The 23339-nt window shown below is 41.2% G+C and overlaps 2 protein-coding genes and 1 long non-coding RNA gene across 6 annotated transcripts in view; 2 read left to right on the plus strand and 1 right to left on the minus strand.

Moving 5' to 3' along the window:
* Window positions 1-4217, minus strand: part of Ly9 (lymphocyte antigen 9) — a 25137-nt gene extending 20920 nt beyond the window's left edge. For 2 of the 4 annotated variants that reach the window (XM_015491988.2, XM_015491987.2), the window contains exons 1-2: window positions 4046-4215; window positions 1688-2014 (exon numbers count right to left, since the gene is read on the minus strand). In XM_015491988.2, the coding sequence (XP_015347474.1) occupies window positions 1688-2014; window positions 4046-4166 (448 nt within the window). In that variant the 5' untranslated portion in view covers window positions 4167-4215. Of the gene's footprint in view, window positions 1-1687; window positions 2015-4045 lie in introns of all 4 variants that reach the window. The other 2 variants (XR_007350105.1, XM_048810175.1) reach the window with 2 other exon arrangements.
* LOC125618705 lies at window positions 4119-4854 on the plus strand. Its single transcript, XR_007350106.1, has 2 exons — window positions 4119-4228; window positions 4739-4854. It is a non-coding gene; the product is annotated as an uncharacterized LOC125618705 (long non-coding RNA).
* Window positions 4855-17722: 12868 nt separating this feature from the next.
* Window positions 17723-23339, plus strand: part of LOC107147491 (T-lymphocyte surface antigen Ly-9-like) — a 13043-nt gene continuing 7426 nt past the window's right edge. Inside the window, exons 1-2 of the mRNA XM_015491989.2 lie at window positions 17723-17853; window positions 21948-22298. Coding sequence (XP_015347475.2) covers window positions 17730-17853; window positions 21948-22298 — 475 coding nt within the window. The 5' untranslated portion in view covers window positions 17723-17729. The remainder of the gene's footprint in view (window positions 17854-21947; window positions 22299-23339) is intronic.

Genomic DNA, 23339 nt, shown 5'->3' on the forward strand with positions numbered 1-23339 from the left:
AAAAAAAAAAAAAACCCTTTCCTCCTTTAAGTTGTTTTTTCTTGGGTATTTTGGCGCATGCCACAAGCTTGGACTGAGGGGACAGTTACAGGACAAGCAAAGGAAGGCTGTCAGACTTCTGAATGAAGTCGATAGAACTCTACTGTAGTAAGGAAAAGAATAACACCAAAGTTCAGAGGTTGTCAGAGCTGCCACTGTCACCATAGGCCTAGAGGACACAGGCCTGGGATAGGGTTGGGCAGTTTTCTTCTTGATGCCCAGGGCCAAGGGGATGGGGCGGTCACCCCAGTGGGCCTAGACCACGAAGCCAAAGAGGATTGTTCTTTAGCCTTAAAATTTAATGGAAATTGCCCTGCTAGATTGCAGACTTGCTTGGGACCAGTAACCCCTTTCTTCTTTCCATTTTTTCTCTTTTGAATGGTAGTGTCAGTCCTATGATGTCCCAACATTGTTTTTTTGGAAGTAGTTAACTTGTTTCACAGGTTCGCAACCACAGAGGAATTTTGCCTCAGGATGAATAGTACCTCAAGTCTCATTCATACCCCATTTCAAAGATATTCAGATGAGGTTTTGGATTTAGAGTTGATGCTGGAATGGGTTAAGACTTAAGGGGCTGTTCAGACGGGGTGCGTGTATTTTGCATATGAGAAGGACAAGAATTTTGGGGGACCAGAGGCCAGAGTTGTTAGGACTGAATCTGTCCTCCCCAACTTCATGTTAAAGTTCTCATACCTGTATCTCAGAATGTGATTGCATTTGGACATGGGGCTTTTAAAAAGGCAATTATGTTGAAATGGGGTTGTTGGGGTGAGCCTTAATACAAAATGACTAGTGTCCTTATGTGAAGAGGAGATAAGGACACGGACAACATAGAAGAACTCCTATATGAGAACAAAGTGAAAGGGCAGCCATCTAAGAGCCAAGGAGGCCTCAGGAAATATCTAGCAACATAAAAAAAAATGCATACACTTTTTAACTCAGCGACTTGCCTCCATGAATATATCCCTGTTTTCAGAATTTTTTTGTTGGATGACCAGTTTTATTTGGGTTTCAGAGATCACAGTCCATAGATGGCAGTCTCCCTTGCTCTGGGCCTGAGGGGAGGCAATACGTCATGGGGGAAAGGCCAGTGGAGTCAGCAAGCAGGAGTGGGAGGTGAAGCAGGGGCTGCATCCTCACACGGCAGACCCCAGTGACCCACTTCCTTTAGCCACATGTCACCTGCCTACAGTTACCAACCAGTCAGTCTGTTCAAACTAGAGTGGACTGATTAGATACAGCTCTCATGATTTAATAATTTCACCTCTGAATATTTCTGCATTAACAGAGGCATTTGGGGGATACCTCATGTCCAAACCGTAGCAATCCTATAGATTTTCTTTCAGAATATAACCCACTCACATACACATGAAAAGACAGGTCCACAGGAATATTCATTAAAGCAGTGTTTGTCAGAGGAAACGATTGGAAATGATCTAAATGTTTACAAGTAAGAGATCGGTTACATAAATTATGGCAATTTTATAACACGTAAGGATTTTATGGTTATGTTTTCCACTCTTGATATCAGTGTCTATGGAATTGGGTTAAAATAACCAATATAGTGGTCATATTTATCCTAGAGAGACAAATAAATCTGTTTTTAAAAACAAAAGGTCAAAATCCACACAAGCTCTCTAGAACTCACCATAGACATGCAGGATGAATTCCTTCTTAGTGGTGACTTTAGAATTCTTTCGGTTTATTTGAGCTTTGTAGGATCCTTCATCTTTCTGGGTTAGGTGTCTCATGTACAAGGAGTAGCTTCCACTGATGTTTATTCGGCTCTCAGAGCTTTTGACCAAAAAGATCGGATGTTTTCCAGGATATGCTAAGACAAGAGCTTCATCAAGGCCATTCCAGACAACGTTTTCAATCTCTGTGTCTACTGAGATGTTTAGGGGGAAGATCACAGACCCCCCTAGGATCCCTGATACCACCATTGGGGTTGAGTCTTTTTCAGAGGCTCCTAGTCCTGCAGAGACAGAAGAAGGATTTAGAGGAGCAGCTGGAATCCTCAAGCCCCAGCCTTCATTCACTCATCAACAAACATGTTTCAGGCAAAAATGCTACATGTGAGAAATGAAACGAGATTCCTTTTTTAGGTCCAGTGCCTAACAAAGTCATTCATTCATTCACCGAACACTTTCCCCCATGAAAGTAGCTACAGCAACCAGAAAAACAGAACTTTTATGTTTCTGTCCCAACAGGGGAATTAGCCTTGTGACTTTGGGTGCATTTCAGAATTTTTCTGAGAATCAAGTTTATTTATCTACAGGATTGAAGGGCTCCAGTCTGCATCACCTTCCTCAAGGAATATGGTAAAAATTAAATGAAAGCAGTTGCTGTGAATTGGAAAGAATGGGTAAAGTTCTTTTAAAAACAATTTGAGTAGATGGATGCCTAGTGGATGGTGAGAAGGATAGGAGAGTGGTATAAGGGTAGAATCTAGGTGGGAGGCCTGTGAGTGCTCATTGCAAAATCTTTTCAATTTATCTGAGTGTTTGACAATTTTCATAACCAAGTGTTGAAAATAAAATGAGTTTCCTCACCTCTGTCTCACCCTACCTTTCCCCTCATTGTCCAGGGGATCTCAGACTGACTTTGGCTAAGTCTGGGGGTTAGGAATAATTGATATCATTGATGCAGGCTCCTGATTTTATCATTTTAGAGAAGAAGCATATTTCTGATAAAACCTGGTTTCCAAGGCTGACCAGAGCCTGGCATTTGGCTAGTGCAGCTCATTTTCTCCTAGACACCTTATTGACATCTGCTGTATGGCCTACCCTGGGTTCCCAGAGCTCTGGGTTTCTCAGGCTCTGCTAGAACTCTGGAAATTGTAGACAAAATCAGGTAGGTTCAAGACCCAGGCTATTCCAGGAATTCTAGGTAGAAAAATACATAGAAGATAGAGAAAGAGGAGAGGCACAAATATATTGTGGAGGGGAGGAAGGAGGATGAGACGAATTCTGAAAACCCAGCGGCTTCAGAATATATCTTTATTTACAGACAAGGAGCTAAAATTTAAAGAAATTAAAGAAATTAATCACTCCTATCTTGGAAGCCCAGAAGATGCTGGGTCTTGGCTGGGTGCATATAACCCACTTTGAATTCATATCTTCTCACATTAAAGCCCCTTAGGCTGTCAGAAGAAGGAGCAGGATGTGGGTTTCACAAAACAGTGCCATGTAGCTCCCAGCATAGTGACAACATCACTTTTTTTTGAACAGTACCATTTGACCAATACAAAAGGAGGGTTCAAAGATTGTAATAACTACATATGACTTACCCATCCCTTAATTGCTTTCAAAGAATGTACAAAACAGTAATTATCACAACAACAATCATAGCTTCCACCAAGCACTTTATATATATCATCATAAAGCCTCCTGGGTTGCTGGGATTACAGGCATTACCACCATGCCCAGCCCAAAAGTTGGGACTTGATGGAGAGGAAGAATGTGGGGGGGAACAAAGGTTATCCAGACAGAGGCTACCTTGCTCAGGGTCCCTGACCACCTCCAGATTCTCAGTGAAGTCTTAGTAGTACAGGATATGTGGAAAATAAGACAGCAAGTGGAAAGAAGGTCTAGCAGTGGTGACCCCTCTTTAGGGAATTGCCAGGTGGTTTTTCATCAGCAGAACTTCCCTGCATCTTTTGGTGGATGTATCCACACTGTACCAGAAACAAACTCATAACTCATAACTTAGCATTTCTCATAACAGCATTTCTTGGCAGGAAATGTGAGGGTGAGAAGAACTAGTTTGAGCCCAGAGTTGTTTGAGACTGAGGCTAGGAAAATCGCCTCTTCATGGTGTGTGAATGCACACACACACACACACACACACACAAACAGAACTCAAAATAAAGTGGAATCCACAGAGTAATCACCAAAAGGAGGTGAGTTTCTTGATTTTTATCAAATGAGAATCTTTCAGGCAGGAAATGTTACAAGCCTCCAAGGAATTCCACTAACAGGTGATGGTTGCCATAATGTGGACTTACCCACAAACAGGAAGAGGAGAGAGGTCCATAGCACAGAACATATTTGCGGCTGACTCTCTTGTGGTTTATCGAAGAACACTCCTACAGCCCAGTTGTCCGCATGATTCTTCGGGCCCTCCATGACCGTCTGTTTTCAGATCTGAGGCTGAAGGAGGAAGCACTTACCTCAGCTTCCGGAAGTATGTGAGTATGTGTGCACGTTTGTGTATGCGTGGATGCGTGTGTTCCAGGGACCCTTGTCTGTGTTAGTACCACAGATCTCCTCAACTCCTCAGGCTGGGGTAAAGATTCAGATCTATTCCCAGCATTACTTGCTGTAGCTTCAAGGCACTGGGGTTCTAACCCTGACCCCTGAAGATGACTGCTAAGGATCTGCCCCTCCTGGCGTTCATGCCCTTGGGTAATCACCTTTTCTCCAGTGAGGGCTGGATCCAGTGACTTGCTTATAGTGAACAGAATATGGATGTCGCTTCTGGCGAGAGTGGCATGGAATGTCACTGATCCTAATCTTGGAAAACAGGATTGGGTCCTTGTTCCCCTGGTGTTGAAGATTAAACACCTGAGAAATGCTGAGGCAAGCATAAAAAATAAGTTCTATTTAAGAAACAGAACGGAGGGATCCAGAGCTGGTGCCTGTGGGAGTGGAGGTGTCTTGAGTTTTTATGGATCCCCCACCTTCTTTCTTCCCTGTAGACAAAAACTCCACTGCCTGCTGGAAGGAGGAGTTAAACACCTGATTGGCAGAGAGTACAGAATGTGGTCCACAGTTCTCCTGGTAAACATCAAAAGTAATAAACATGGAGACAGCATTGTGTCCTTTGTCCTTCTCTGCTTAGAGATGGCCCTCGCTCTCTCTTGCGAGTGCTCTCTGCTTGAGCCTCACTTTGCTTTTACTTTACTTTCACTTGTAATAGAGTTCTCTTGCATGACTTTTGGTGTCTGACTTTAAATTTTCTGTCGTCAGAAAGCAAGATCCAAGGTTTGGAGTTTCAGTTCCCTGTTTTCTTGTGACAACCTGACTTCCATAATCCCCTTCTACTAAAGGGCCATTGTGACTTAGTATCTCTGAAAGCCACTCTGAAAGATCTGGTTATCTCCCCCCTCCCTACCGCATCCATATTTGGCCTTTTCAAGGGCTGTAAGTCCCTTGGGGGAAGATTGGGAGAAAAATTAACAGCATAAATTTTCATTAGGGTTTTGGGGTCCTTCCTGCAGGGGATTCAGCCTGTCCTTGTTCAAGGATTCTGAGTCTACAAACTGGCTCAAGTCTGGGAACCCATTGAGAGGCTGTGAAGTTATGTCTTTTGGATTCTCCCAGTGTGAGCAAGTAGGTCTTAAATCACAAATCCACTCTAACAATCCAGTAGTCCCAAGTCTGAGACATTTTTATCTACATTAAGCTAAAGGAGGTTAGGCTTTTCCAATTTGCTTGTGGTGGTTGATCTTTTGGTCCATATTTCATCTGACCAACCAACCAATAGAGACCTTTTAAATCCCTGGGTTGCCATATTAAGTGTAGTATCATCATAGTGAGCCTATATCAAGAAATTTGGCCTGATTTTATGTACCTTATACCATTACCATAGTCTGGGTATCCATTCATACACATGTTCCTTGTATTTCTGCAGTATAAATGAAAAAACTCAAAGCAATTTTTTTTGGTAATGTAATGTCTCAGCAGCTGCCCACTCTTACAAGATGAGCTGGGTTCAAAAGAGCTGGCTGCAACATTAAGATAAGAAAACAGCAAAGAAATCATGCAACACGCAGACATGAGTTTCTCAGGTTGAGGGTGGGACTGCTCTGTAACCTCAAGGGTCCTCTTCCACGCTGGAAGGCAAGAGAGTGTGCACCTAGAATGTCTTTATTTTATGGGGGGAACACACAAAGAAGCCTCAATGGAATGTTCTTCACTAAATAAGGCAGAGGATAGGGTTTCAAAGGGGAGTTATCGAATCCCATTGGTAATGCCCAAGTCCAGGGCGAGAGCAAACTTCTTTGCCGAGTGAAGGTGGAGGCCACTTTCTTTGCACAGTGCATGGCGTGTGATGCTGGACCAAACACCTGCCTTACTCAAGGCTGAGAGAGGATGCTCAGCCCGTGGGCAGGGTGGCCTCCCATAGTGTCATACTTTTTTTTTTAACTTTTTTTTAATTTATTTTTTTATACAAATTGAGCAGAATTTTTCACTTTTATGGTTGTGCATGAAGTCACATCGTTCGCACATCATACATATATACACCTAGGGTAAATATGATCGTCTCATCCCATCATCTTTTCGGCCCCTTTGCCTTCCCCCCCTTCCCTCTGCTCCATCCCAAGTTTCTCCACTTATTCCATGCCCCCCATATGGATTAGCATCCATTTATCAGAGAAAACATTCAACCCCTGGTTTCTTGAGATTGGCTTATTTAATTTAGCATGATATTCTCCAACTCCATCCATTTACCTGCAAATACCATAGTTTTATTCCCTTTTAATGCTGAGTAATATTCCATTGTGTAAATATAACATAATTTCTTTATTCATTCATCTATCAAAGGGCATCTAGGTTGGTTCCCAGTTTAGTAATTGTGAATTGTGCCACTGTAAACATTGAAGTGGTTGCATTACTGTAGTATGCTGTTTTTAAGTCTTTAGGGTATGTCAGGTTCCTCACAACTAAAACACTCAGGGTCACTCCAGGTGAACTGGGTTGCATGAAATAATCACACAAGAGACAGAGATACCTTTTTCTTTGGGTCCTGTGATGGCTCCTCTGACCTTAGGGATCTATGAAAAGTAGAGAGATAGAGAGAGAGCGAGCATGTGCTGAACTCTTTTATTAAGGAGAAGCCTTCAAATGAGGCAAGGGGTCAGGTTTCAGGGGGCTGAGTCTACCTTCATGATGTCTGCTGTCAGCAGGTTGACTGACATGTAGGAAGGCCACACCCAAAGGCAGAGCAAGAGAAGGAGACACACAAAGAGCATTTCCATGGAACATTCTATCCCAAACAGGGCAAAGGGGTAGTATTACAAAGGAATAGGTGAGTGTAGCTCCTGAAGACACGCCTTCTACTTCCTGGGCTGGGACAACACCAAGCCACCACAAAATGTAGTGATTGGTAAGAGCCTCTTGCTTCAGGATGGAAGGTGTGGGTCATTCAGAGTGGCTCCCCACAAGGGTATAGACTGAGAAAAGGGACAGCTGGGTCAAATGGTGGTTTTATTCATAGTTTTCTAAGAAATCTCCATACTGCTTTCCAGAGTGGTTGCACCAATTTGCAATCCTACCAGCAATATATGAGTGTGCCTTTTCCCCCACATCCTTGCCAACAGTTATTTTTGTTTGTATTCTCTATAATTGCCATTCTGACTGGCATGAGATGAAATCTTAGGTTTGATTTTCATTTTTCTAATGACTAGATATGTTGAACATTTTTCAGTGTATCTGTTGATCAATTGTGTATGTTCTTCTGAGAAGTGTCTGTTCAGCTCCTTAGCCCATTTATTGATTAGGTTATGTGGATTTTTTGGTGTGAAGTTTTTTGAGTTCTTTATATATCCTGGACATTAGTGCTCTATCTGATATGTGTGTGGCAAAAATTTGCTCCCAAAATGTAGGCTTTCTCTTCATCTCATTGATTATTTCTTTTGCTGAGAAGAAGCTTTTTAGTGAATCCATCCCACTTATTGATTCTTGATTTTAATTCTTGTGCTTTAGGAGTCTTGTTAAGGAAGTTGGGGCCTAATATGATGTGATGAAGATTTGGGCCTACTTTTTCCTCTATAAGGTGCAGGGTCTCTGGTCTGATTCCTAGGTCCTTGATCCACTTTGAGTTGAGTTTTGTGCATGCTGAAAGATAGGGGTTTAGTTTCATTTTGCTGCATATGCATTTCCAGTTTTCCCAGCACCATTTGTGATTGATGAAGCTGCTACCACTGTGGGTGGGGATGCTGCTGCCATTGGGTTGGGGAGTCCACTTCCACTGGGGTTGGGAAGCTAATTTTGCAGGGAATCACAAGCTGCATTCACTGCCTATGGGAAGCCTTCTTTCTGGTTAAGACTCATCAGAATCTATAGCCTCGGTATCCCCAGCTCATCTGAGTCTTCTCAAACTTTGCTATGGTTTAGGTCATGAGCCCCCAAAGATCATGTGTTGAATGAAGGCTTGGTCCCAGTATAACAATGTTCAGAGTTGGGGATTTGGGGAAGTGATTGGATCATGAAGGCTTTAAACTCTCCAAAGGTTTGGCCCATTGACATATTGATGATTTGATGGCATTATTGGGAGGAGGCAGAAATGAGATAGAATCTAGTTGGAGGAAGTAGGTCATGGGGGCTTGCCCTGGAAGGGTTTGTCCTGTCTCTGGCCCCTTCCTGGCTGTCATAATTGGGCAGCTTTCCTTGGCCTTACGGTTCTGCCACAATGTTGTGCTTCACCACAGGCCCAGAAAAAATGGAGCCTGCCAATCATGGGCTGAAAGCTCTACAACCATAACCCAAAGTTAGTCTTTCTTTCTTTCAACAGGACAATGGCATTGGTAAAAGTCATCTAATTTCCCACACAAAGTCCATGAAATTAGTAGGTAGGGGCATTTTGACCCATTTTCACTGTTAACTTTCTTTCCCTGAAGATCTCCAGGTAGAGGGAAAAAGATTATTATTATTATTATTATTATTATTATTATTATAAGCATTGAGTTACATCTTCCTTTAAGTTGTTTTTCTCAGGTATTTTGTCACAGAAACAGAAAGTTGACTAGCATACATATAGGATCCCATTTTCTCCAGTACCTGCTTTCATTGTTAAAGTAGACAACTTTCAAGACTGGGAATTTACTTTAGTCAGCTATTTTGTTACTATAACTAAAAGTTCTGACCAGAACAATTTCAGGGGAGGAAAAACTTATTTAGGGACTCATAGTTTCAGAGGTCTCAATCCATAGACAGTAGGCTTCAATCCTTGGGGCTCAAAGTGAGGCAGAACATCATGGTGGAAGAGTGTGACAAAGGGAACCAGCTCACATGATGATCAGGAAGCAAAGAGGGAGTGACTCCACTCACCAGATACAAATATATAGCCCAATGCCATGCCCCCAATGCCCCATCTTCTCTAGTCACCATTCAGTTAGCCCCATCAGGGGATTAATTCACTTATTGGGTTAAGGCTCTCACAACCCAATCATTTTACTCTGAACTTTCTCACATTGTCTCACCCATAAGCTTTTTGGTGACAAATCCCATCCAAACCATAAGAGAGTCCTACTTGCATTGTAGTTCAGCCAACAGAAGATGAGTTCAGTGTTTATTTTTCAGTAATTTCATCCCTGTGGCTACAGGAAATAATCTCTACTTCAGAGTATGCACATAGGTTCTTACCTCATTTATGGAATCCTCGAGCTGGGAATTTGAATCCCTGAACTCTTTTCTTTCACCACTTTGTCCAGTAATATTAGGGCAAGCCAATCAACATCATTATATGACTTAGTTTTCCTAAAGTGCTTAAAAGTGTCATATACAGAGTCACTTGGCTCTTTGGAAATAGATTCATTATCATTTTAAATCTAATCAGATTAGTGAACCAATTTCAGGATTCCCCAAAACAACTCAGAAAACTCTTCCTTAAAGTTCTGTGGGTACCATGGTGTACATCTGTAATCCTAGCAACTCAGGAGGCTGAGGTGGGAGAATTGGGTTTAAGGCCAGCCTGGGAGACATAGTGAAAACCCATCCCAAAACCAAACCAAACAAAGCTATGCTTCTCTAGAACCACTCTCAGTAATATAATGTATAGAGAAACAGGAGATTTTATATATATATATATATATATATATATATATATATATATATATATATATANTATATATATATATATATATATATATATATATATATATATATATATATATATATATATATCTTTATTTGCCATATTCTGAGATAGAAAGATTATTTATAGGAATTGATTGATGCAATTATGAAGGGTGAGGTCCTGTGATTTGTCTTCTGCAAGTTGGAAAATGGGAAAAGTTAGTGGTGTAACATAGTTTGAGTCTGAAGGAAGGAAAACCAGGGAAGTTGATGGTTTAAGTCCCAGTCCAAATCCAAAGGCCTGAGAATTGGGAGGTGGGATGGTGGTAGATGTTTCCCATTCCACAACTGAAGGCTGTATAAACATAGTTTTAGAGGTTCAGTTCATGGTTGGCCAGTCTCATCAATCTATGCTGGAGGTAAGGCAGAATATCATAGCAGAGGAGAGCTGCTTAACTCATTACAGCAGGGAAGTGGGGAAGAGAGTAACCACAGGTAAAACCAATGCTTCCAGGGTGTGCAACCATTGACCTCCTTCTTACTGCCATGCTCCACCTGCCTACAGCTACCACCCAGTCAATCTATTCAACTAGGATGGACTGACTGGTTATGTTCCAATTCTTGCAATATAATCATTTCACTTCTGAAAATTTCTGCATCAACACAGGAGCTGTGGGGGGACACCTCACATCCAAACCATAACAAAGTCTAAAGAATAAGAGGTACCAAAATATAGGAGCAGGAGAATATGGATGTCTTGGCACCAAGACAGGTATGGACAAGGATAATCCTATAAATGAAATTGCATGGGGGCGGATGCCCCTGCCAAGCTGGAGGCCTTTTTTCTGGGCAAGGCTGCTCCCTACACCACTACTGTCAACACCCCGAGGTTTCCTGGGTGATGCTGTCTCTGCAGCTGCAGCCTCTGCTGCTACTGTCCCACTACAACTGCCACTGATGCACCAGCTGCTGCCACCAACCCCCACCACTATCACTAACACCACTCCCCAGAGGTCTACTGCCAGGGAGACTCCAGGTTTGGTTGCATGTGGCAGCATCCATCTTGGGATGTTGGCCAGGGCCTGCGGGGCCAGGATGCCAGCAGGTTTGCTGCTGTAGCTGCCTCTGTCTGGGGACTCTGGCCGGGATGTGGCGGTCCAGTATGGGAGTGCCTGTGGGTTTTGCTGTGCTTGGGGTCTTCCTGCTGGTAGTGCTGGTGGTCCCCATCTTGCTGCTGCTTCTCAGGGTCGCTCCTTTATGTGAGCATATCCCTGGTGGTCTCTCTGCAAGTTGGAGCAACTGTTGAGATCTTGGGACTGCAGCGTGGCTGAGCCTTGGGTACCTGAAATCCAGATCCATGGGACAGTGACTGAGTCTGCAAGGGTTGATCTGGGCCTTGAAATCCCCTGAGACATCAGAGACAGGCCTGAGAAAGTTTTGAGCCAGGACAGAGACAGTTTAATTTTCCATCAAGATTTATTTTATTTTTTATTCTCTAACATCTTTACCATATTTGGAGCAGGTTGTTTTTTATGCATCAATGTGTGGAAGATGGTGATATATGAATGGTATTTTGCGGTTTTGTTGTATTGTTCCATTTTAAATTTTTTCTTTGTTTATATTCTTCCTCTCACTTTTCTTTTTTCCTGGGTTCTCTCTCTATCTTTTCTCCCACCAACAGCCAATCTCTGTTAGTTCCTCTTCCACCCAGTCAGTCTATTCAACTAAGATGTAAATTTTTGCCTCTAGCTTCTCTCTTACTCCCTCATGAATATTGTGTACTATGCTACTTCTGTTCTCTCATCCACCATTTGAAATTATAAACCATTTTAACAAATTTTCTGTTTATGCTGTAGACAGCTATCAAAGTCATCGTTTTGGTTTATTGCAAGAAAGTAGTAGACGCCTTAGTGGGAGCTATTAGGTATGAGGCTATATATTATTTACACTGAGTGTTGTTGATATTGGTCTCACCCTTAAAGGTGAGGTACTGGAAACCTTCAGGGACAATATAAGCCTACAGGGTAGAATCTGTACTGCCTCAGGTCCACATGGCTAGATGGGAAAACACACAAACAACATGAAAAATATAAGGGAAAAAAGTACATCACACAAAACAAGATGCTCCAATAACAAAATCCACTGACGACAACAGTGGAAGAAATGTCTGAGAAGGAGTTTAGATTGTACATAAACTCATCTGTAAAGTAAAGGATGGCATAAAGAGTGGACTCAAAGAGAAAATACAGAAAGTGAAAGATCACTTCAATAAAGAATTAGAGATAACACACACACAAAGAATCAATAAATCAAATTATAAATTCAATGGGAAGCATCACCAACAGACTAGATCTCTTGGAAGACAGAACCTCAGACAATGAAGACAAAATGTATAATATTGAAAATAAAATTTACCATGCAGAGAAGATGGTAAGAATCCATAAAAAGAACTTTCAAGAATTATGGGATAACATGAAAAGACCAAAATTGAGAGTTATCAGGAGGGGCTGGGATTGTAGCTTAGTGGTTGAGCACTTGCCTTGCATGCTTGAGGCACTGGGTTCGATCCTCAGCATCACATAAAAAAATAAATAAGTAAGAAACAAAGATATTGTGTCCATCTACAACTAAAAAAATTAAAAAAGAATTATCAGGATAGATGAAGGAGCAAAGATACAAACTAAAGTAATGCACAATCTTTTTAATGACATAATATCTGAAAATTCCCCAAACCTGAAGAATGAAATGGAAAATCAAATGCAAGAGGCTTACAGGACCCCAAATGCACAAAATTACAGCAGACCCACACAAACACATATTATAATGAGAATGACAAAAATACAGAATAAAGATAAAATCTTTAAGGCCTGAGAAGAAAAAAAAATTATGTATGGGGGAAACCAATTCAGATCTCAGCAGATTTCTCAACCCAGACCCTCAAGGTTAGGAGGTCCTGGAATAATACATTTCAAGCTCTGAAAGAAAATGATGCCAACCAAGAATTTCACATCCAGCAAAATTAAGCTTTAGATTTGATGACAAAATAAAAGCCTTCCATAGTAAACAAAAATTAAAAGAATTCACAACTAGAAAGCCTGCATTATGAAACATTCTCAACAAAATATTCCATGAGTATGAAGTGAAAAAAAATAGTGAAAATCAGCAAAGGGAGGAAGTACACTAAAGGAATCAAAGGAAAAACTAAGTCAAATTAAAAATAAGAAATAAGTTAAAATAACAGGGAATACAAATTGTGTCTCAATAATAACCTTGAATGTTAATGGCCTAGACTTAGCAATCAAAAGAAATAGACTGGTAGATTGGATTAAAAAGAAGACCCAACAGTATGTTGTCTCCAAGAGACTCATATCATAGGCAAATATATCCACACTGAAAGTAAAAGGATGGGAAAAAAACCCATATCACTCATATGGGTCATGTTAAATAGCAGGGGTTTACATCCTCACAGATAAAGTGGATTTCAAGCCAAAGTTAAATCAGAAGGTACAAGAAGGACAGTTCATACTACTTAAGGGAATTATATATTAGCAAGACATAACAATTGTAAATGTTTATGCCCCAAGTAATGGAACATCTATGTACATCAAACAAACCCTTCTCAATTTCAAGAATCAAATAGACCACAATACAATAAAACTGGGTGACTTTAACACACCTCTCAAACTAGAGGACAGATCCTCCAAACAAAAAACAAAGAAACTATAGAAATAAATAATACAATAAATAACTTAGACTTAATAGACATATATAGAATATTTCATCCACCGAAAAGTGAATACACTTTCTTCTCAGCAGCACATGAATCCTTCTCTAAAATAGGCCACATCTTCTGCCATAAAGCAACTCTTAGTAAATACAAAAATTGGAAATAATATCCTGCATTCTATCAGATCATAATGGAATAAAATTAGAAATTAATGATAGAACAAAAATAGAAGATACTCTAACAAATGAAGACTAAATAATATACTATTGGATGATGAATGGATAGTAGAAGAAATCAAGGATAAATAAAACAAATTCTTAGAGGACACTGACACAACATATCAAAATCTCTGGGACACTATGAAGGCAGTACTAAGAGGAAAGTTTATTGCATTGAGCTCATTCATTAAAAGAATAAAAAGTCAACAAATAAATGACCTAACATTACATCTCAAAGCCCTAGAAAAAGGAACAAATCACCACCAAAAGCAGTAGAAGAAATGAAATAATTAAAATCAGAGCTGAAATCAACAGAACTGAAACAAAAGAAACAATTGAAAAAATTGACAAAATGAAAAGTTGGTTCTTTGAAAAAATAAATAAAATTGATAAATCCTTAGCCACACTAACAAATACAAGAGAGAAAAACTCATATTACTAAAATATGTTATAAAAAAGGAAATATCACACCGAACATATCTAAAATACAGAACATAATCAGAAACTGTTTTGAAAATATATACTCCAATAAAATAGAAAATCTCAAAGACATTGACATATTTCTAGAAACATATGATCCACCCAAACTGAATGAGGAGGTCATACAGTTCAGGTAATGAAATAGGAAACAACATAAAAGCCTACCAATCAAGGAAAGCCCAGGACCAGATGGATTCTCAGCCAGGTTCCAAAAGAGCTTCAAAGAAGAATTAACACCGATACTCCTCAAAGTATTGCATGAAATAGAAAAAGAGGGAACCCTTCCAAATTCATTCTATGACACTAATTATCACCCTGATACCAAAACCAGACAAAGACATATCAAGGAGGGAAAACTTCAGACCAATATCCCTGATGAACATGGATACAAAAATTCTCAATAAAATACTGGAAAATCTCAGACAAAAACATATTAAAACTGTAGTGCACCATAATCAAGTGGGGTTCATCCAGGGATGCAAGGTTGGTTCAACATATGAAAATCAATAAATGTAATTCATCATATCAATAGAAAAAACACTTGACAAAGTACAGCATCCCTTCATGTTCAAAGCGCTAAAAAACTAGGGATAATAGAAATATACCTCAACATTGTGAAAGCTATGAATGCTAAACCCAAGGCCAGCATAATTCTAAACAGAGAAAAATGGAAAGAATTCCCTCTAAAAATTCAAACAAGATAAGGATGCCCTCTTTCACCACTTTTATTCAACATTATCCTTAAAACTCTAGCCAGAGAAATTAGAAGAAAGAAATTAAAGGGATACAAATAGGTAAAGAAGAACTCAAACTATCACTATTTGCTGATGACATGATTCTATACTTAGAGGATCCAAAATATTCCACCAGAAAATTTCTAGATCTAATAAATGAATTCAGCAAAGTAGCAGGATATAAAATCAACACCCATAAATCAAATGTGTTCCTATACATCAGCAATGAATCCACTGAAAGAGAAATTAGAAAAACTACCTCATTCACAATAGTGTCAAAAAAATAAATAAAATATTTGGCAATCAATCTAACAAAAGAGGTGAAAGACCTCTACAATGAAAACTACAGAACACTAAAGAAAGAAACTATAAAAGACCTTAGAAGATGGAAAGATCTCCCATGCTCCTGGATAGGCAGAATTAATATTGTTAAAATGGCCATACTACCAAAAGCATTTTACAGATTTAATAAAATTTCAACTAAAATCCCAACAACATTCTTCATATAAATAAAAAAAGCAATCATGAAATTGATTTGGAAAAATAAGAGACCCATAACAGCTAAAGCAATCCTTAGCAAGAAAAGTGAAGCAGGATGCATCACAATCCCAGACTTTATATATAGTATATACTACAGAACTATAGTCACAAAATCCGTATGGTATGAGCACCAAAACAGATATGTAGACCAATGGTACAGAATAGAAGACACAGAGACAAACCTACACAAATACACTTTCTCATACTAGATAAAGGTGCCAATGTTTATTCGCTGGAGAAAAGATAGCCTATTCAACAAATGGTGCTGAGAAAAATGGAAAGCCACATGTAACAAAATGAAATTAAACCTCTGTCTCTCATCTTGCACAAAAATCAACTCAAAGTGGATCAAAGACTTAGGCACTAGAACAGACACCCTGTGCCTGATAGAAGGAAAAATAGGCCCAACTCTTAACCACATCAGCCTAAGATCTGACTTCCATAACAATATCCCTAGAGTCAAGAAATAAAATCCAGAATCAATGGATGGATTCAAACTAAAAAGTGTCTTCTCAGTCAAAGAAACAATCAATAATGTGAAGAGAGAGCCTTCATTTTGGGAGCAAATATTTTCCACATGCAGGTCAGATAGAGCACTAATCTCCAGGATATATAAAGAACTAAAAAAAAAAAAAAAACTTAACAAACATACAAAAAAACAAATAACCCATCAATAAATGGGCTAAGGAGCTGAACAGACATTTCACAGAAGAAGAAATACAATGGATCAACAAATATATGAAAAAATGTTCAATATCTCTAGCACTTAGAGAATTGAAAATCAAATCTACTCTAAGATCTTATCTCATTCCAGTCAGAATGGCAGTTATCAAGAATACAAGCAACAATAAGTGATGGCGAGTATGTGGGGAAAAAGATACACTGATTCATTGCTGGTGGGACTGCAAATTGGTGCAGCCACTATGGAAAGCAGTATGGAAATCCCTCAGGAAACTTGGAATGGAACTACCATTTAACCCAAAGGGCTTAAAATCAGCATACTACAGTGACCATGTCAATGTTTATAGCAGCTCAATTCACAATAGCTAAACTATGGAACCAACTTAGGTGCTTCAATAGATGAATGCATAAAGAAAATGTGGTATGTATATTCGATGGAATGTCACTCAGTTTTAAAGAGAATGAAATTATGGCATTTTCAGGTAAAATGGAGAAAGTTGGAGAATATCATGCTAAGTGAAATAAGCCAATCCCAAAAATACAAAGGCCAAATGTTTTCTTTTATATGTGGATGCCATTTCACAATAAGGGGAGTGGTGCTAGGGAAAACTTGTATTATTAAATTAGGTAGAGGGGAGTGAAGGGAGAGGAGGGGTTATGGGAATAGGAAAGATTGTAAAATGAAACAGACATTATTACCTTATGTACATAAAATGACTGCATGACCCATGTGATTCTCTAACATGTTCAATCAGAAAAATGGGAAATTATACCCCATTTATGTAGGATATATCAAAGTGCCTAAATGCATTTTTACCATCATGTATAACTAATGAAAACGAATAAAAAATTTAAAAAAATGAATTGCAGGTCAGATAGAGCACTAATTTCCAGGACTGGGGTTGTAGCTCAGTGGTTGAACGCTTTCCTGGCATGTGTGAGGCACTGGGTTCAATCCTCAGTACCACATAAAAATAAATAGATATAATAAAGGTATTGTGCCCATCTACAACTTAACAAAGAGTGAAAAGCAGGCGGGGACTGCTTTAGAAGTATTCTGCATGACTGGAGTCACACAAGGTGTGACATTTGATGATGAAACATGAAGCTGGGATTGTGAACAAGATGCAAGCTGATCATAAAGGGCCTTACCCACCGGGATTTTGATTCTGGACTTCTTCGCCTTGTAAGGGATAGTAGGCCCCTGAAGGGTTTAAAGTAAGTCTGTGACATCATTAGTTTTGTGTTTGTTTTTTAATTAATTAATTAATTATAATTAGGTATATAGGACAGAAGAATGCATTTGGACTCATTGTGTACAATTGCAGCTCAACTTTTCATTTCTCTGGTTGTACGTGATGTAGCCTCACACCATATGTGCAGTGGTTTGGGTTTTTAAATAGCTCACTGTGGTGATTCTCATCCTTCCTTCTTTTGTGTCCCCCCTCATCTTCACATCTTGTGACTTGAAAACTACGTATGATTAAAGTGGTGACACCAAATACAGGAAATGTTTGTGGGCTCACATTGTGGGCTCACATTCACACACACAATCCTGCTGCTGCTGCAAGGCTGGCCCATCCTTATGGCACCTTCTCTACCATGGTCTTGGCTCCTCCTTAGTCTTCTCATGGGTAAGTGCATCCCTCCCACCATCTTCTACCTGCCCTGCACAATGGTTTAGTCTAAGAATGGGCAATTTTCACTGAAGGTGCTGCCTCTGTGGGAACCAGACTCTGTGTGTGTGTGTGTGTGTGTGTGTGTATGTGCGCATGTGCGTGCATGTGCACACATGTGCTTACGCCTCTGCAATAATCTCAGGTCATGCAGGCCCAGCCATGTCCTTGTCATCCTCACATTTCTTCTATTGATGTTGCACAAGAACCCTGGACATTTCCAGAGAGGCTGAATGATGGGGGCACCAGACAGGGGATCAGCCACACCCACTTCCAGGACCTGCCTTTTCTGCTTCTTGCCCTTTCAAGTGTGTTTCCTGAGACGTTCAGGTTTTTAAGGACCCATAGGGATGTTGCTTGGGATTTGTGTTCTGTAGTTGGTGCTCTGTGTCTTGTTCCACCTTTTACTTCTCCTGCTAGTCCCTAAGAGTCACCTCTCATCATGGATGGGGACTTCCATGTCCCCCAAATGACTTCAGGAGAGCATCTCAAGCCCAACGCATTGTGGGCTCTTCCTGCCCCTCTGGATTCTCACTGCTTGCCCACGACGAGGATCTGATCCCTGGCAGGAGATGGCTTGGCATGTGGGTTAAAAGAAGATAGTTCTTGAGAAAATTGTGGTGAGGGGCTGTGTTCTGGTCTATCTCCTGAGTTCCAAGCTTTCAGTTTTGTTCCCCCTCCAGGGTGAGTGGGGTGGGAGTGGGGTGGGCAGGGGGTGGGGCCAGATTATACAGGCTGTCAGAGTCACTTGCCTTCAAGATTGTCCCTACTCCCGCCTTTAACATGTTGATGAACCTCTTTAATGTGTTTAAAATTTGCAGATGATAAAGACTTTCACTTATGTGTAAAAAATTTTGATCTCTAATGCAATGCTAGGATGTGAATAAGGCAGGCAGTATTACCCCAGGTTTTCAGATGATAGACAGGGCTGGGAGCCTCAGTGACCATGCGCTGGCACAGGCAGGTGGTCAGTGAAACTGAAAGTCAGCACAGTGCAACTATTCAGCAGAATGCAACTATGGGAACAGGGCAGCAACAAGAGTCTCAGAGAACCACAGAGCCACCATTAAAGAGAGAACTGAAACCAGAAGCTGGATTCTTGTAACACCCCCTGCTTCAACTGCAGAGCATGCACATGGAGCTGTCTCCATGTCATGGTTTCTGGTCAGGCCCTTCCTTAGTGATCACTGTGTGTGTTTTAGAAACGGGGTGTCAGTGTGATATGGGGGAGGAATTCAGTGTGGGAAATTCTGCTGTTGACAGTACCGTGTAGCATACAGAGCATCAATTTTAGGGTCAGAAGCACCTAGGTTTTAGTTTGAGCTCTACCCTCCCTAGCTGAGGAGTATGAGCGAGTTTCTTAAGTTCTTTAAATTTCATGATCTCCATATGGAAATCGGGAAGAAGAATACCTACTTTACAGTTTTTGAGGAGGATTAAATGAAATATGTGTACAGAGTGCTCAGCCAAGTGTCTGGCTGTTGGGATTTGTGTCCTGCCTCTGACTCCTTTGTATCACTTTCCTTTCATCGGTGTCAGAAAACAGGATTCACGCCAAGGAGCCTGACACTCACCCCACCACACCTACCCATGAGGTGAACCCACCCAGGCTGACTTGTTTTATTAGTCAGGCATTAATCCCTTCCACCGTCTTCTCTCTTTGGGGAGCTACGGAATCTGGGGAAAGACACACTGCACAGTTATTTGTGTGAGGCAGAAGGAAGTACATGTTTAAAACAAAAGTAGCCAATAAAATCTCAGAAATAGGGGAAGGCATGGCTGGGCTGGAAGTATGGAGCTTGGACAAGGCTGCATCAAGGGAATAGAACCTGAACTGAGCCCAGGGAGTTATTGTACTTGAGGGTTTAAGGGTGCACAAAGCTGTTTGTCCCTGGTAGGATTCCCCCAGGCTAGATATCAGACCTAGGGCCCAGTTTGGAGAGAGGAAGGTCTACTGGTCAGTATCACCTTGCTGTGGGATGCTTCCCACTAGCTGGCTCCAGGCAGAGCTAGCCTCACGTCCTCCATGGAGGACGTGAGCATTGATCTGTCCAGTGGGTTCTGTGGTGAACACACCAAGATGCTGTGGTTCCCAGCATGGTGTGCATCCTCCCACTCATGGTGACCACAGGACTTCTTGGTTCTATTTTTAACAAGGAGGCTCCTCATCTGACTTAGGTGTTAGTGATATGAGCAGTGCTTCCAAATCCAAGTTCAAATCAGGATCCAGATCCCTCCCTGAGCCGTGCTGCCTTTTCTCTCTAAATATCTGTGTGACAGACCTTGGTCAGTTTCAGATTTTCTGCCTTCTGGGATTGCATGTGTATGTGGCAAAAATACAGAGATGGTCCATGCTACTGAGAAATGGCAGCACAATTCACAACAACCAAGTTATGAAACCACCCTAGGTATCTCTCAACAGATAAATGGACACAGAAAATGTGGTATTTATACACAATGGAGTTTTACTCGGCAAAAAAGAAGGAAATTACGTCATTTGAGGAAAAACGGATAAAACTGGAGAGCATCTTGTTGAGTTAAACAAACCAGTCTCAGAAAGTCCAGGGTCAGGTGTTTTCTTTCCGATGTGGAAGTTAGAAAAACATTTAAAAAGAGACCTCACAAAAATTGAAAGGAGACCATTAGAGTTGAGGAAGGGAGTCAGGGGGAAAGAGAAAAGAAGGGAAAGAAGAGGTACTGGGGAATGAAACTGGTCAAGTTATGTCATGTGCATGTACAAATACATCACAACAAAACCCACTATTGTATATGATCATAATGCATGAATGAAAATTTTTAAAAATCCTTAAAGAGTGTTCTACAAGGATGATGACTAGATTTAATGAAGTGCAAATTTGGTGCACTCACTAATTTATTCCAATGATGTTACCTATCTTTAAGAATACTGATAGTGCCAGGCACAGTGGTGCTTGCCTGTCATCCCAGTGATTGGGGAGACCGAGGCAGGATGATCACAAGTTCTAGACCAGCCTTAGCAATTTAGTGAGGCCTTAAGCAACTTAGTGAGTTTTGTCTTTTTGTCTCAAAGAAAAAAAATACTAATAGTGTACTTGAGAGGCTGAGGAAGGAGGATAGTGCAAGTTTGAGGTCAGCCTATGCAACCTAGTAAGACCTTGTCAAAAAATTAAAAAAATTAAAAGAGCTGGTAGAGCACTTGCCCTGCTTGTGCAAGATCCTGTGTTCATTTCCCAGTCCTGAAAAGGGGGAGGGGGAAGAGGAAGAGAGGGAGGAGGAAGAGAAGGAATTCTAATAATTTGCTCTAATAATTATTATAAGTACTAATATTAGATAATGTTTTCTTGCTTTATTTCATTTAACCTTTTGAAATCCTAGATGACATTTCTATTTTACAGGTGAAAAAACTGAGATTCAGAGGGCTACCTGCCTGAGATCACACAGCTAGTAGTGCAAAAGTTTGAACTTGAGCGGTCTGCCTGGTGCCTGAGGGCTTACACTCTTCTCTTAAGTTCAGTGTAGGCTGGGATCTCAACCTCTGGCCCACTGAGCACCCTAAACTGGCTTGGCCAGCACTACACTAGTCCCCCTGCTCCAGAAAGATGCACTTCAGGAATCCTGATGGGCCTCACAGGAGCTGGTTTCTGTTTGAGAGGTGGCTGGACAGACAAACAATTCTGGGGATGCTGTAAGACAGACAGTCTATGTGGTAGATGGGGCTGGGTCGGGTGAGTTCTGACCTAGCCTGTCAGCCAGTGACAGCAGGGATCATCAGGTACTTCCCCAGAATTGCCCTTGGCACCTGGGAGTCCTTGGATAGCATTTGGGTAGCTATTTCATCATATGTTAATGAGTTTGATACTGAAGAAGAGCCTCCTACGTGAAGGGGTGGGTACTCGCTCCTGCTCTGGTTCTACCACTAACTAGCTATGGAGTCTTGAGCAGGCCACCTCAATGCTTGAGGTCTCCATTTTCTCATCTATGACATGGGGATGGTCATCCCTTTCCTGACTCAGGCCCACTGTAACCTCCTGGCTCAGTCAGAATGCCCGGAAGTTTTTATTCTGTGTCCACAGGTCCAAGAATGTCCAGAGAGGACCCAGCACCTCTGGTGATAACTGGGACCCTAGGAGGGTCTGTCACTCTGCCCCTGCATGTGCTGCCAGAACAACAGGTAGAGAGCATCTCCTGGATGTCCCGTTCAGTCCCTGGGGCAATTGCCACAGTCACCACAGCAGAAGCTGGAGGGCGAGACACCTTTTACCAGGCGGAGAGCCGGTACTGGGGCCGCATGAATGTGGTGGGTCCAGGCCACTCCCTGCAGATCGGCAATCTGAGCCAAGAGGATGCAGGGTACTACCGGGCCCGCATTAACCTGAGGACTTCCCTTATCACTCATATCCAGGAGTACCAGCTGCAAGTCTTTGGTGAGTGTTCTGGGGCAGGTGGATGGGGGGCTGTGTCAGTTTCACAGTCATTATTTTAGTCATATTTAGTAACATTTACACCTTACTTTCCAATTAGAAGACTGACATATGCTTACTCTAAAAAAAAATATCTAAATTAAGGTTACCTGGAAGAGTCTCCTAAAAAATGTCAAAGCCTAGGATCTGCGTCAGACCAACCGAAACAGAACTCTTTGGTAGGTAGTGACCAGGTAACAGAATTTCAGGCCCTGAGAACTAAGTTTTGCCACAACCTACTCATGGGGCTTTGAAGCTTCCTCATTATTAAAATAGGAACACCATCTTCTGCAACAATGAACGCTCTAAATAAATGTGGGGAACTGGATGTGGTGGTCCACTCCTGTAACCTCAGCAACTTGGGAGGCTGAGGCAGGAGGATTCCAAGTTCAAGGTCAGCCTCTGCAACTCAACAAGATCTGTCTCAAAATAAAAAAAAGTAAAAGTTAACAATAAAAAAATAAATGTAGAGAGAAGCAATTATATTCCTTAAAGAAACTTTAAATAAATTACCAGGGAAAACTACAAAGGAAACAGTAAAGGTAGCAGTTAAGAATACATAGCACTAGAAAAGCCAGCACCTGGCTGATCTGGAAGATACCATGAGTCACTTTTTGATTCAGACAGTTCATTACTTATACAGATAGTCAAAGGAAGAAAAACCAAAAGGCCTCCCCAGTTCCTTGTTCCATTCACCAGAAAAGATACCACTGAAGCAAAAGGGGTCAGATGACTATGATGTGAGCTGTGGGACACATGATACTGGGGAGTCTGTTCTTGCAATGAGGAGGTTTTATGGTCCACTGCTTTCTTCTGCAGGGGAAGCCGCATACCTCATTAGAGCCCAAGGCTACAAGGAAGTGTCTCATGATTGCCTTCCAGGGAAGAGAGGGGAAGAGAGGGGGAGAGAGGGAGAGAGAGGGAGAAAGAGACAGAGGGAGAGAGAGGGAGGGAGAGGGAGGGAGAGGGAGAGGGAGGGAGAGGGGAGGGAGGAGGGAGGGAGGG

This window comes from Marmota marmota, unplaced genomic scaffold (genome assembly GCF_001458135.2).
Source record: "Marmota marmota marmota unplaced genomic scaffold, marMar, whole genome shotgun sequence".
Classification (NCBI taxonomy): Eukaryota; Metazoa; Chordata; class Mammalia; order Rodentia; family Sciuridae; genus Marmota; species Marmota marmota.